This window comes from Pongo abelii, chromosome 14 (genome assembly GCF_028885655.2).
Source record: "Pongo abelii isolate AG06213 chromosome 14, NHGRI_mPonAbe1-v2.0_pri, whole genome shotgun sequence".
NCBI lineage: Eukaryota > Metazoa > Chordata > Mammalia > Primates > Hominidae > Pongo > Pongo abelii.
Window position 1 is genome coordinate 28971778 of NC_071999.2, and position 15994 is coordinate 28987771.

A 15994-nucleotide genomic window follows, 5' to 3' on the forward strand; every position below is an offset into this window, starting at 1 on the left:
GGGTCGTCTGGCCATACTTCTGCATTTTGAACTTAATCTTTAAAAAAATAGAGATGCATCTCCAAAATGTTGTGTCCAAAGGTGTGTCCTAGTCTGTGCTCCTAATAGCAAGAGTTGCCTTATTAAAGCTGCTGATTCCCAAAGAAAGATAAAACAACATTTCTCATTTGGATGTCATTTGAAATGTTTGTTTTTCCATTCAGGAGGCTTTGTGAGAGCTTGTCTTTCCCTTTGACCGGTTCTTACTCGCTTGGTACCCACGGTTCTTATTCCTTTCCGAGCTTTAGTGCAGAGAATTAAGTCTACTTTTTCCTAATTAATAAGGTGGTTATTTTTCCTTTTCTTTACCACCCTGGTATTTATGATGGTAAAATGTGTATATTTTAGTAGCTAACAAAGATTTAGGAGAACAGTAGAATTCATTTCCCTCTGGAAACAAAGTGCTTTGAGCACTGCGTAGCACAACATAAGGGCAATATACATATTTGTCACATAGAAATGCGAAATAGGCCAGGCATGGTTGCTCATGCCTGTAATCCCAGCACTTTGGGAGGCTGAGGAGGGAGCATCACTTGAGCCCAGGAGTTCGAGACCAGCCTGGGAAACATAGTGAGACCCCATCTTTGCAGAAAATTTTAAAAGTTAGCTAGGTGTGGTGCACATCTATAGTCCCAGCTACTCAGGAGGCTGAGGCAGGAGGATCAGTTGAGCCCAGGAGTTGGAGACTGCAATAAGCTATGATCGTGTCACTGCACTCTAGCCTGAGTAACAGAGCAAAATTCTGTCTAAAAAAAAGAAGAAGAAATACTAAATAAATAAGTGCATAATAAAGTTCTAAATTGAGTCTTTGGAGATATTTCAATAACAGGAAAATTTAGAACAGTTTACCAGGGAAGTCTTTTCAATAATATGTTATTGACCAGTCACTCTAAGCTATAAACATGTGTTTATTTCCTTTTGCATGTAGTACAAGTATCAAGTACTCACACCCGGGAGAGACAGATGGCACCAGACTCCTGCTCATTTGTGACGTAGCCCTCGGAAAGTGTATGGACTTACACAAGAAGGACTTTTCCTTAACTGAAGCACCACCAGGCTATGACAGTGTGCATGGAGTTTCACAAACAGCCTCTGTCACCACAGACTTTGAGGTATTTTTATATCAAGGAACAAGCAAAGAGAGTCTTGAATACTCAAAGAAGGGCCTTAGTTTTTTGCTCCTATTTTCATTAAATATGCTTAAGTTTAAATAATTGTTATATATGTACTGCGTGAATTCAACATTTTCTAAATTAGCAAACATGCTTTTATGAAAACATCTGCCAATACAGGCTTTTTGTTGCTACTGTTGTTAATCACCTACTGATTTCTATTTGCTCTAGGATGATGAATTTGTTGTCTATAAAACCAATCAGGTTAAAATGAAATATATTATTAAATTTTCCATGCCTGGAGATCAAATAAAGGACTTTCATCCTAGTGATCATACTGAATTAGAGGAATACAGACCTGAGTTTTCAAATTTTTCAAAGGTTGAAGGTAGGACAATTTTCTTGAATGCTGTTTTATGTTATTATATTTATAGACCTCAAATGTTATATTTTCAATGGAATGTATATTTGCATTTGTTATATCTATGACCTCATCCATAAGTATTTCATTTCCTTTCAATCTCAATATTGTTTCCCACAAATTTCTCTCAGTGTTAACATCAATCAAACCCCTCTGCCTAGTATCAAAATAAAGCACTTAATTTTAAAATATATATATTTCTTTTTTTTTTTTTTTGAGACAGGGTCTCACTCTGTCCCCTAGGCTGGAGTACAGTGTGTGATCAAAGCGCACTGCAGCCTCAAACTCCTGGGTTCAAATGATCCTCCTGACTCAACCTCCCAAGTAGCTAGGACTACCATCCATGACTTTTTTTTTTTTTTTAAGAGACAAGTTCTCACTATGTTGCCTAGGCTGGCCTGAAATTCCTGGCCTTCAGTGATCCTCTTGCCTTGGTATCCCAAAGTGCTGGGATTACAGATATGAGCCACCATGGCCAGCCTCATTTCCTTTTTTATCTTGCATACATAACCAGGATGATTGAGAAATTCCATGTGACTTCATTAACACACTCAAGTTGAGCTTATTCCCTTCAGGAATAGCCAAGACTAAAACCTGTGGAACCTTGCTAAGATGTCGTGGTGCAGAAAGTGTAATGGGGTGGGGAGAACAGACAGCAGAGCCGCTGTAGAGCCAGGAAGCCCAGGGTTTGAGTGTCGCCCTGCCACCCTGCAGTCTTGAAACTGCATGACCTTTTGCGCTCCACCTTCTCTCCGATGGGAATGAGAGAAATTGAAGGCACTGAGTAAATTGCCATGTGTGATGCGTGTGTTAGCTGTAGTAGTGCGAGCATACAAGAAGATATTCACTTCTCAGAGTATCATGAGCCCAAACAATTACAGTATTAATTAGTAGGACTGTAAGAACACATTAACATTTTTGAACGTGCTCAAATTATTTTTTGTCAGAAATGCATGAGGTCATGTGTGTTCAGAGGTGACTCCAATTTTTTCTCTGGGAGTCATTAAGTGAAATATCTGGCAAGATAATATGTATTTATATTTCCTAACCTTATCTGTATTCTGTATGTTTGTACCACTTAGAATAGGATGTGAACATTTTTCAGTATGCTGCCATAGGAGCCTTGGATTGAAAATCTACGTTGTTTCATGCCATCCCAAAATGCTTGTGTGGCACCATAAATAATAGTGACCGAGCCCTTCCACACTACAAGCCAGGGAATGCAGACACCTGGATTCAGGCTTCAGCCACACTTGAGACAGTCTGAAGACCTCTGTGTATTTGTGTGTATGTTTGAATGTATGTCAAGTAATTCTGTGTTTTCAAGAGGACACCCCACAGTCTCTACATTAAAAAGTCAGAAGAGCACATGCCTGTAGTCCCAGCTACTCGAGAGGCTGAGGCAGGAGGATTACTTGAGCACAGAAGTTCAAAACCAGCCTGGGCAACATAGTGAGACTCCCATCTCTACCAAAGAAAAAAAAAAAGAAAAGAAGAAAAAAAAATTTAAGCAGAAGGGTCTTTAAAAAAAAAAAAAAGGCCAGGTGTGGTGGCTCACACCCATAGTCCCAGCACTTTGGGAGGTCAAGGCACATAGATCCCTTGAGACCAGCCTGGGCAACATAGCTAAACCTCATCTCTAGAAAAAATACCAAACAATTAGCTGGGCATCGTGGTGCATGCCTATAGTCCCAGCTACTCTGGAGGCTGAGACAGGAGGATCAACTGAGCCAGAGAGGAAGAGTCTACTGTGAGCAGAGATTGTGCCACTGCACTCCCACTTGGGTGACAGAGTGACACGCTGTCTCAAAAAAAAAGAAAAGGCAGAAGGCACCTCCCATTTTTCTCATGTGGGTTCACTTGCTTTTCAGAATTGGCTATTGAAAACCATAAAATGCTGTTTATCCATTTTCCCTAAAATAAAATGCATGAAGGCATGGAGAAGGAATAAAGATCAAGACAACAAAAATAGACAGGTTTGGTTTTGAAAGCTAATGGTGACATTTTTAACGTTTAGATTACCAGTTACCAGATGCCAAAACTAACAGCAGCACCAAGGCCGGCCTCCAGGACGCCTCTGGGAACTTGGTTCCTCTGGAGGATGTGCACATCAAGGGGAGAATCATAGACACTGTAGCCCAGGTATGTTGTCTGTGGCTTTATGACACTTAAACTACATGGATGTAAACTATACATGAGAATTTGATTGCAGTTGCCTGAACTGAAGGGAACAGATAGGTTTCTAAAATGTATTTATTCAAGAGATATTCACTAAGCACTCCATGCCAGGGACTAGCTAGGCTCTGGGCATCCAGCAGTGCACAATACAAAAGCTCTGCCCTTGTGGAGCACACACTGTGTGGGGGAATAGGCAATAAACATGATGAAAGAGTGAAACACATAACATGTTAGATAGTGACAGGTGCTAAAGAGAAAAATGAAAGCAGGAGGAGCTGCTTTCACAGATAGGAGCTGTGAAAGACAGGGGCTTTGAACCTGTAAACAGAATGGCCACGGAGGCCGCCCTGAGAAGGTGACATCTGCATACAGACCTGAAGGAAGTGGGGGCTAAACTGTGGACGTTGGGGGATGCTTGTTCCAGGCAGCAGGAACATCACATGCCAAGGCTCAGAGGTAGGAAGGAGGCTGATCTGGCCCAGGTGCGCCAAGGAGACGCACTGTGGCTGCAGTGGGGTGGAAAGGGGAGAGTGCATGGGGACTGAGTCAGAGAGGTGAGGGGCTCTCGCATCGGCACACAGGTCATGCTGTCCTTGACTCTGAGTGAAATGGAAGCTTCTAGATGTCTGGCAGAGGAATGACATGAGCAGACCTGTTTTAACCGGCTTACTCTGGCCACCATGTTGGGAACAGTAGGAAGAGGCCCAGTGGGAGAAATGTTAGGTCAAGTTCCTTGGAAAGCAGACTCTGGATAGAATTTGTTTTCAAGAAGCCTGTGGGACTGTGCCTGCGGGAGCCGCACCTGTGAGGGAGTGAGGGAGGCAGGACGTGGCCGACGAGACAACAGAGTCCTCAGATGATCTTGGGGGAAGCTCTGGGCCAGAGTGGTCCTTGAGAGAAGGTCTGAATCAAGGCAAGGGGGCCGGGCTTTGTAGCTCCACTGGGGCCAGTCCTGGGATGTGGGCTGCTCCGGGGAGGGGTCAGAACCTTGGCTAACGCAGTTTGTCTTTGGCTGAGGACAGACAGTTCCCGGGGAGGCACCCCACAGGTGACACTTCTAGCAGTCTCAGTCCTGAAGGGGACACAGCGGGCCCAACGTCATATCACATAGAGGAGACAATTGACAGAATTCAGTTAAGGGACCTGGTGATGTGGAGAAAAATGTTTGCAGTGGGGGTGTAGGAAGTGATGGAGTCTGCCAAGGCCTGAGGACAGAGCCAATCAGATTTGCTGATGGGGACGGGACAGTAGAGAAAGACAGCGGCCCAGGATGACAGCAGAGTGTTTGCCCTGAATAACTGGAAGGATCATGTTTGCACTTACTAGAATGGGCAGTCACAGGCGGGCAGGTTGGGGGGCATCAGGAGTTTATCTTTGGCCAAGTAGGTCTTGTGACTACATAGGACCGGGGAGGAGACCCAAGTTGGACTTATAAGTGGGGAGTCAGCAGCATTCACATAGTGTTTTAAGTCATGAGCCCAGATTAAACACCCAGAGAATCAGTAGAGCACAGAGGCCAACATGGAGACGTAGGGGAGGAGGCTGAGTCAGCCACGGAGACCAGGAGGGAGCGGCTGTGGAGACACACGAGGACAGCTGAACAGGGAGGGGAGGAAAGGCTGCTGGTGGGTCTCATGAATAACAACCCAGCCCTGACCATTGGATTTAGCAATGAGATTGTTGGTGACCTTTGCCTTTTGATGGTGTGGTGGGGGTGAAAGGCTGATCAGAGTGAGTTCAAGAGGGAATGGGAGGAAGAATTGGGAGACAGGAGAGAAGATGAGACAGCAGCTGAAGAGAAGTGGGGTTGTGTTTTCTTTCTCCTTTTAAGACGCAAGAAACAACAGCATATGTGGGAGTCAGTGCAGGAGGGAAACCTGGTGACCTGGGAGAGGGGAATTGCTGGAGCTACTTCCTTCTCTACACCCTTCTCTGTGTTTTATTGCATAAATAGGAAATATTGTTGAAAAGACTGTCCTGGTAAACCATTCTGAAGTTTATGTTTATCGAAATATCTCCAAAGACTCAATTTAGAACTTGATTATGCCCTTATTTATTTAACATTTCTTTGTAACAAACGTATATTGCCCTTATGTTGTGCCAGGCAGTGCTCAAAGCACTTTCTTCCCAGAGAGAGATGAATTCTACTGTTTTCCCAAATCTTTGTTAGCTACTAAAATATACACATTTTGCTATTATAAATACCAGGGTGGTGGCCGGGTGTGGTGGTTCATGCCTGTAATCCCAGGACATTGGGAAAGAGGCCGAGGCAGGAGGATTGCTTCAGCTCAGGAGTTCCAGACCAGCCTGGGGAACATGGAGAAACCCCATCTGTACAAAAATTAGCTCAGCGTAGTGGCGTACACCTGTAGTCCTATCTGCTTGGGAGGTTGAGATGGGAGAATGGCTTGCCATTACTAGAATGGGCAAAGTCACAGGAGGGCAGGTTGGAGGAGGCAGAGGTTGCAATGAGCCAAGGTCGCACCACTGCACTCCAACCTGGGTGATAGAGCAAGACCCTGTCTCAAAAACAAAAACAAAAAACCCGGGGTGTTGAAAGAGAAGGGACAAACCCCACCTTATTAAATTATCTGCACTGAAGCTCAGAAAGAGCATAAAATACCAAGTGAGTAAGAACCGGTCAAAGCGAAAGACAAGCATCGCAGGAGGGTTATCTAATGCGGGTGCTGGGGCCACAGCCAGGAGCTCGCAGCAGGTTCATCATCCACAGTCACAGGATGGAAGGCAGCGTCAGGGGTGCCAGGTGGCCAGGTGCAGTGGTAGAGCTTGGAAAGTTTTCGGTTTTCTAAAATTGAATTGGTTTGCTAAGATTTGGCCTCATCATCGGCTTCTGACACTAAAGATTGCATTGAACAGCCATAAAGGCCTTTTAGGAGATTAAGAATGTTCAAGTACAGTGCCGTGATGTTCTGATCCCTGTAGAGGGAAATTAGTTCCATTTCAGTGATCACCTTAATCTGGGGAGGCGGAGTGTTGGGTGAGAAGAGCAGTTTGGATATAGCTGACCTCCACCCCTGGGCCCACTCTGACCCATCCTCAAGGCAGCTCAGAGCAACAGCATACACTTTGAAAGACCCAGCTGTGGGCTCATGGGACATGTTCTATTTCTGCCAATCCCTTTGGCACCACTTAGGGTCTGTAGACATTATGGTTACCACTTCCTAAGAGTCAGGCCCTCAGCCGAGTTTTCCACATGTAGTACTTAATTCTCTCAGACTCCATGAGCCAAGTGGTATAATTATGCCTATTGTTTGGATGAGGAAGCTGAGGCCCAGAGACAAACAATATGATAAAGCCCAAATTTGAACTCAGATCATTCTGATTCCAGCGTTCAGATTCTTAACCAGTACACCATAGTGCAGCATGGTAGATCATACAAAGCAAAGGATCCGGAGTTTGTAAGGCTTAGTTTTGAATTCTTGCTTATTCTTTCTAGTGCGGTGAGTTTGGGAAAGTTACTTAACTCCTTTGCCTCGTTTTCCTCATGTGTAAAATGGAAATAATAATATCTGCCCATCAGTGTTGTGGCTATTAGATCTAATAAATATAAGGGACTTAGGGCATTGTTTTTATGTGCAGAACAAATTATGACGAGGTTACAGGGAGAGGCGTGTGTCCTCCATGCCTTACTTGGGATTAGACGACTTGTACCATTTGCTATTTCAAACCTGAAGAGGCCTGTTCCCTGGGGAAGTTTGCCCCAAAATAACTTTGGATTTAGCAGTGAATTTCTCACTCATTTTATGATGAAACAGCCGGACTGTAGACTGAGCTTGAGTATCCAAGCAGAGGCTGGGGTGTAGATTCTTATATGTGCATGGCTCATACATTTTGACCCTTCTTGGAATAAATTGATGATGTTAAGCTTAATTACATCATGGTTTTATCTAATGGAAGAAAATTAAGATGTCAAAATTTGTTACATTATATTAGTTTCTGTTCTAAGGCCTGGTAAAAATACTTTTATTATCGTTATCTAAAATTATTGACCTTTGTGAGTGCCCAGCCACACAGTGTGATATACAAAGAGAGTGCAGCTGACATAGGCCTGATGTCTAGGGACTCCTGCACAAAGGCGGGCCTGCTAACTAGAACAGGCAGGGCGGCTACTGAGTAGGAAGAAACATTAGTCTACACCAAGTACAATTAGATAGTGTTCGTGATCATCAAACTCAGGGCAAGCATGCATGCCTTTGAGGGTTTGGTAAAACTGGGGAAATCCAAGAGAGGATGAGAAGGAGTTCCGTGCACAGTCAAGGGGACAGTGTCTGACGTCCTTCTAGTCAGTGCTAGGCGGGCCCCAGTCCTGGTGCCTCCTCACCAGGCACACACTAAGCATTCATTGCAGGCGGCATAGCCCAGATCGCTGAGAAACTCCAGGACACACCTTTGCCTCCTCTTGGGTGGCTGGCCAGACCGGGATTCCAGGAAACCTACCCACTGGCCAGCGACGTGTTCATTTGCAGGATGGCAAGAGATTCTGTCCAGGAGGGTACTGACCTGCTGATTTGGGGAGACTTAAATTGCTTATATAAATAAGGACTTCTTGAAAAATTTTGCCTGGCAACCTACACACCATAGGGGCAGCCAAGCTTGCAGCGAATCCAGGTGTGGACAATGTTTTCAAATAAGTTAGATTTTTTTTTTTAATTTTTCATTTTGGTCTCTTCCCTGGATTATTGATTACAGATCATTAAATATTTTTGCCTTATTATTGTCACGTTTAAAATCTTACTGTTTATTGTATGTCTGAGGAGTTTTTTCTTAATTTTCAAATATTTAAAGCCTCCCGCCTTTTCCTGAGTGAGGGAGTGATGAAAACAGTCTGTTGGAAAGATTAATTAGATAATAGAGACAACAGAGAGGAGTGGAGAAGACTTGATTCTGGAAGAACCAAGGCACACAGAGATGAGGAGCCAGATAAGGGCTGTGTAGAGAGGGGGAAAGCCACAGAGAGGTCCCCAGGAGGAAATGCCAAGTCCTGAGAGCTGACAGGATAGAAGGACTATTCTGGAATCGTTTCCAGCCAACATGGCACGAAGGAGGCATCAAAGCCCACAACATGAAAGGGGCAATTTTCCAGCCGTCTTAACAAGAGCTATATTGCCTCTGCTAAGTCAGTGTTGGTAAGACTTCAGGTGGCTTCTATTCCAGTTGGACATGTATGAACCACCTAACCATGGGACTGGTGCATTTTATCACATGACACGGGTTCTCCACTGCAGAAGTGAAGCCAGGGTTGGGAATTTGAGGGACGTGATAAATATGCAAGGAAATTCAAATAAATACGCAAAATCATTTTCATTCGTCCTTGTTCCTGCAGATGTAGTCCATGTGGTCTCATCAGATGTGTGGATTCTTTTCTTCTTCAGGTCATTGTATTTCAGACATACACAAATAAAAGTCATGTGCCCATTGAGGCAAAATACATCTTTCCTTTGGATGACAAGGCCGCTGTGTGTGGCTTCGAAGCCTTCATCAATGGGAAGCACATAGTTGGAGAGGTAAGGCGAGAAGATGCATCGTGCCCGCGCTCTGCTTTCAAAGTCAGCTTCCATTTCCCACAACCTTTGTTTTTGGAGTCCGCATGGCTACAAGATTGAGTAGCAGCCTTATCATAAAACGAGAATATTCTTTGAAGAATCAGTTCTTGTGCAGTGAGCCTCCCTCAAGCATCCCTCCCTGATGAAGGGTTTCTACCCCCATCTGTACAGTCTTCATCTTCAGTGTCTTGCACATTCTTTGCCTTGGCACTGTAAGAGGGATTTCAGTATGAGAATTTTAAGAGGGCCGGGTGCAGTGGCTCATGCCTGTAATCCCAGCACTTCGGGAGGCTGAGGCAGGTGCATCACTTGAGGTCAGGAGTTCGAGCTGAAATCAGAAAGCTATTGTAACTTTCTAAAAAAATAAAAAAGAAAACAAACAACAGTTGATTATTTGTTTATTGTAAGGATTAGTCCACAGTTACAATTATAAACTACAGTTTCCCAAATTTAAAGTAATTATTATGTTTTGTTCCACATAAACTCCCAACCAAAAAAATTTTTTTCACTATTGATTCTGAAATATTTTGATCCCAACTGAAAGAAACTTCTCTTTAGTTGGCCTTTTCTGGTTCAAGTTCTTATCAGATAAGTACATTTTGATGATCACTTTAAGTTTCCATTCATCTTAGACTCAGTTTTTAGTTTTTGCCTGGGTTTTAATAAACATTGATGTTGTTTTCTTCATTAAAGCCTGAAGTCACTCTTCATGTAAGGAATGATTTAAAACTCATCTTTTCCAGATTAAAGAGAAGGAAGAAGCCCAGCGAGAGTACCGAGAAGCCGTGACCAAGGGCCATGGCGCTTACCTGATGAGTCAGGATGCTCCGGTATGGCTTGGTGTGCATGCCGCGTGCATACAGGAGAGGGAAAGAGAGTTAGAACAAGATATGAAATACGAATTTCATGCTAGAGGCTGAGATAAGTTACACTGTTGTAGGCCCCAGAGTTCCACTTGTTCTAAGTAAGGGGAAGCCATGCCAGTCAGACCCATTTGACTTAACAAAGGAGGAAACAGCGTCAGTAGTTCCAGACAAACAAGAAGAGCTAGGCCTGTCATTGGGAACTGAGTTTCCCAGAAGGAATGACAGACAAAAAGATAACATTTGAGGTATATAACTTTCATCTTCTGATAAGAGTGTGATATATTGGCTGGGCGCAATGGCTCATGCCTGTAATCCCAGCACTTTGGGAGGCTGAGGTGGGCAGATCACCTGAGGTCAGGAATTTGAGACCAGCCTGGCCAACATGGTGAAACCCCCTCTTACTAAAAGTACAAAAATTAGCTGGGCATGGTGGCAGGCACCTGTAATCCCAGCTACTGGAGAGGCTGCAGCAGGAGAATCGCTTGAACCCGGGGGGCAGAGGTTGCAGTGAGCCAAAATTGTGCCATTGCACTCCAGCCTGGGCGACAAGAGCGAAACTCCATCTCAAAAAAAAAAAAAAAGGGGTGTGATATATTTACAATTTTCCTGAAGTAAGCTTACCTAGCAGATGGTCCAGTCATAAAGCAGGGAGGCATTTCTGCTGGGTCCTGCTTAGGCCAGCTCCTGTGCTTTTAGGTGATTAGCTTTAGCAGGGACGTGACCCGGACAGCGTGGAAGAGGGAACAGCTGGCAGGTCCACTAGACTACTTTCCTTAAATGCCAGGTATTTTCACGAGGCCTCTGGCAGGTGCTAGATTGTGTGTAGTCAGCGTCTAACTCTGGTGCAGGTATTTTAGTTATTTTTGCAGATGGGGCCATATGTTTGAGTATAGCCTCTGAGGGTGACACATGGCCATGGTGTTTAGAAAATTTAATGTTTGCTGGGGCTAGGGGCACATTCAAGATTAATATAGATCTAAGGGGTAAATTATTGCTCTTGAGATCTAAGATATCCACCTGCAGGATGGGAATAAGTAATGAAGAGGTGATTATTGAACAGTTAACAATGCTGGCTCTATGTATGGCCAAACTGTATGTATAGAAGCCTGGGGTTCATTTGAGAGGCTGCCACTTAATATTATCGGGTTATCCTCCTACGTGTGTTGGTAAATGTTTCCTCCTAAATACCTACATATTTCCCTAGGAATATGGTCCACAAGAAAACAGCCTTCACAAAAGGTATTACCTATGGGTAAAGTCTGATCAGAACTATTGCTAACCCAAGCCTTCAGGTCTCCCAGAATGTATTTGACATCTTGTGACTATAATGTTCTCATATCATAATATATGGTATTCATGCATTGTTATATAAATACCATATATGCCAGGTGCAGTGGCTCATAACTGTAATCCCAGCACTTTTGGAGGCCAAGGTGGGAGGATCACTTGAGCCCAGGAGTTCGAGGCTGCAGTGAGCTGTGATAATACCACTACACACCAACCTGGGCAACAGAGGAAGATCCTATCTCTAAACAAACAAATCTTAGCTTAGGAATCCCTTCATCTAAGCTTTTCCTGCCTTCCCCCAGGAAAGACCCATGGCTTCATTTTCCCATGGCAACCTGGACATATTTGTCTTATAACTCTTAATATACTGTTTGTAAAGATAGAGGTCTAGCTCGTAATCCCCAATATTTAAGTGTGGAAGTAACAGAAAAGGATAGTTAGTGGTACATTAAAGAGAAAATTGTGGTGCCGAAACCAAGGATGAAGACAGTGCACAGCCTAGGATGACTTATGTCCTCCTCATTGCCAGATTAAATGGCAATGTTTCCAAGACTTCAATTTATGCGACCATTTGATGGTTTTCTCCTTTTCAAAACATCTAGACTGACTTACTTATCACTATAACCCTATACTACTTAGATAGCATACTGTTGAATTTTGCTGCTTTATCCAATCTGGGAGTTTCTGCACTTTGTATTGTTTAGGTCATTTTTATTTAATACAATTACTGATCTGGTCGGATTTATATCTACCATCTTGCTAGTTGTTTTCTATTTGTACCATTTGTTCTTTGTTCCTTTCCCTCACTTTTCCTGCTTTCTCTTGTATTGTTTTTTAAATGATTCCATTGTATCTCCATTATTGGCTTATTAATTCTTTTTTTTTTTTTTTTTTTTTTTTTTGAGACAGAGTCTCACTGTCGCCCAGGCTGGAGTGCAGTGGCGTGATTTTGGCTCACTGCAACCTCTGCCTCCCAGTTTGAGTGATTCTTCTGCCCCAGCCTCCCAAGTAGCTGGGACTAACGGCACATACCACCACACCCAGCTAATTTTTGTATTTTTAGTTGAGCAGAGATGGGGTTTCACCATATTGGCCAGGCTGGTCTCAAACCCCTAACCTCAAGTGATTCTCCTGCCTCTGCCTCCCAGAGTGCTGAGATTACAGACGTGAGCCACCGCGCCCAGCCAGTTCTCTCTCTCTTAAAAAGTTTTGATTGTTGACCAGGTGTGGTAGCTCATGCCTGTAATCCCAACACTTTGGGAGGCTGAGATAGACGGGATCACCTGAGCCCAGGAGTTCAAGACCCCTTGGGCAACATGGTGAAACCCCAGATCTACAAAAAATACAAAAATCAGCTGGGTGTGGTGATGCATGCCTGTAGTCCCAGCTACTTGAGGGGCTGAGGTGGGAGGATCACTTGAGTCCGAGAGGTGGAGGCTGCAATGAGCCATAATGGCGCCACTGCACAGCCTGGGCAACAAAGTGAGACCATGTCTCAAAAAATAAAAAAATTAAGTTTTGATTGTTGCTCTAAAGCCACATGTTAAATATGTGTTAAATATGGTAGCCACTAATTACATGTGTATATTTACATTTAAATATAAAATAAAATGTTTTATGTGGCCAGTGGCTATCTTATTACTTAGTGCATATGTAGAGCATTTTTATCATCATAGAAAGTTACGTTGGTCAGCACTGCTTTAGGGTTTACTACTATATACATCTGTAACTTACACATACAGCCTACAATATTATACTACTTCATATGTAAGAACCTTACAACCAGAATACATTACATTACAACCAGTATACGTTTGTTTCTTTTTTCCCATATCCTTTGTGATATTGTTGTCATGTGTTTTATTTCTTCATATATTGTGAATTCTACAACGTGTTTATATATATTCAACTATCTTTTTTTTTAAAGTTCTGGGATACATGTGCAGGACATGCAGATTTGTTACATAGGCAAATGTGTGCCATGGTGGTTTACTGCACCTATCAACCCATCATCCAGATGTTAAGCCCCACATACATTAGCTATTTATCCTGATACTCTCCCTCTCCCTTCCTCCCCTACAGGCCCCAGTGTGTGTTGTTTCCCTCCCTGTGTCCATGTGTTCTCATTGTTCAGCTCCCACTTGTAAGTAAGAACATCCTGTGTTTAGTTTTCTGTTCCTGTGTTAGTTTGTGAGGATAATGGCTTCCAGCTTCATTCATGTCCCTGCAAAGGACATGGTCTCATTCCTTTTTATGGCTGCATGGTATTCCATGGTACATATGTACCACATTTTCTTTATCCAGTCTATCATTGATGGGCATTTGGATTGATTCCATGTCTTTGCTATTGTGAATAGTGCTGCAACGAACATACACATGCATGTATCTTTATAATGGAATGATTTATATTCCTTTGGGTATATACCCAGTAATGGGATTTGTGGGTCCAGTGATATTTCTGGTTCTAGGTCTTTGAGGAAGACCACACTGTCTTCCACAATGGTTGAACTAATTTACATTCCCACCAACAGAGTAAAAGCATTCCTGTTTCTCTACAGCCTTGCCAGAATCTGTTGTTTCTTAATTTTTTAACCATTGCCATTCTGACTGGCATGAGATGGTGTCTCATCCTGGTTTTGATTTGCATTTCTCTAATGATCAGTGATGTTTAGCTTTTTTTTCATATTTTTTTGCCACATAAATGTCTTCTTTTGAGAAGTGTCTGTTCATGTCCTTTGCCCACTTTTTAATGGGGTTGTTTTTTTTCTTGTAAATTTGTTTAAGTTCCTTGTAGATTCTGGATATTAGACCTTCATCAGATGGATAGATTGCAAAAATTTTCTCTCATTCTCTAGGTTGTCTGGTCACTCTGCTGATAGTTTCTTTTGCGGTGCAGAAGCTCTTTAGTTTAATTAGATCCCATTTGTCAATTTTTGCTTTTGCTGCAATTGCTTTTGATGTTTTCCTCATAAAATCTTTGACCGTGCCTATGTCCTGAATGGTATTGCCTAGACTTTCTTCTAGAGTTTTTATAGTTTTTGGTTTTATATTCACGTCTTTAATCCATATCGAGTTATTTTTTGTGTAAGTTTAAGGAAGGGGTCCAGTTTTAACTTTCTGCATATGGCTAGCCAGTTTTCCCAGCACCATTCATTAAATAGGGAATCCTTTCCCCATTGCTTGTTTTTGTCAGGTTTGTTGAAGATCAGACAGTTGTAGATGTGTGGTGTTACTTCTGAGATCTCTGTTCTGTTCCATTGGTCTATGTGTCTATTTTTGTACCAGTACCATGCTGTTTTGATTACTGTAGCCTTGTAGTATAGTGTGAAGTCTGGTAGTGTGATGCCTCCAGCTTTGTTCTTTTCGCTTAGGATTGTCTTGGCTATACAGGCTCTTTTTTGGTTCCATATGAATTTTAACCTAGTTTTTTCTAATTCTGTGAAGAATGTCGATGGTAGTTTAATGGGAGTAGCATTGAAGCTATACATTACTTTGGGCAGTATGGGCATTTTCACGATATTGATTCTTCCTATCCATGAGCATGGAATGTTTTTCCATTTGTTTGTGTCCTCTCTGATTTCCTTGAGCAGTGGTTTATAGTCCTCCTTGAAGAGGTCCTTCACTTCCCTTGTTAGCTGTGTTCCTATGTATTTTATTCTCTTTGTAGCAATTGTGAATGGGAGTTCATTCATGATTTGGCTCTCTGCTTGTCTGTTGTTGGTGTATAGGAATGCTTGTAACTTTTGCACATTGATTTTGTATCCTGAGATTTTGCTGAAGTTGCTTATCAGCTTAAGAGGCTTTTGGGCTGAGACGATGGGGTTTTCTAGATATAGGATCTTGTCATCTGCAAGCAGAGGTAGTTTGACTTCCTCTCTTCCTATTTGAATAAGCTTTATTTCTTTATCTTGCCTGATTGCCCTGGCCAGAACTTCCAATACTATATTGAATAGGAGTGGTGAGAGAAGGCATCCGTGTCTTGTGCTGGTTTTCAAGGTGAATGCTTCCAGCTTTTGCCCATTCAGTATGATATTGGATGTGGGTTTGTCATTAATGGCTCTTATTATTTTGAAGTATGTTCCATCAATAACTAGTTTACTGAGAGTTTTTAACATAAAGGGATGTTGAATTGTATCAAAGGCCTTTTCTGTGTCTATTGAGATAATCATGTGGCTTTTGTCTTCAGTTCTGTTTATGTGATCAACTATATTTTAAAGCAATTAAAAATACGGTGAAATGTCTCTACATTTATTCTCATTTTTACCGTTTCTGGTGCTCTTCATTTCTTTCTATAGATACAAAGAAATCTTCCTTCTGCTTGAAGAGTTTTCTTTATTTTCTTTTTCTAGTGCAAGTGTGCTAGCAAGGAGTGCATTCCTCTTTTATCTAACAAAATCTTTCACCTTCATTTTTGAAAGATATTTTTTGCTGAGTGTGGGATTCTAGGTGACAGTTTATTTGTTTTCCTTTCAGCATTTTAAATATGTTACTTCATTGTCTGCTGGCTTATATGGTTTCTGACCAGAA

General features: G+C 42.5%; 1 protein-coding gene across 5 annotated transcripts in view; it reads left to right on the plus strand.

The window, feature by feature from the left end:
- LOC100172861 (poly(ADP-ribose) polymerase family member 4) overlaps positions 1-15994 on the plus strand; it is a 117704-nt gene that overhangs the window by 59544 nt on the left and 42166 nt on the right. For all 5 annotated transcript variants that reach the window (XM_063714681.1, XM_063714682.1, XM_063714683.1 and 2 more), the window contains 5 exon segments: positions 968-1151; positions 1383-1539; positions 3590-3714; positions 9144-9275; positions 10058-10144. In XM_063714681.1, coding sequence (XP_063570751.1) covers positions 968-1151; positions 1383-1539; positions 3590-3714; positions 9144-9275; positions 10058-10144 — 685 coding nt within the window.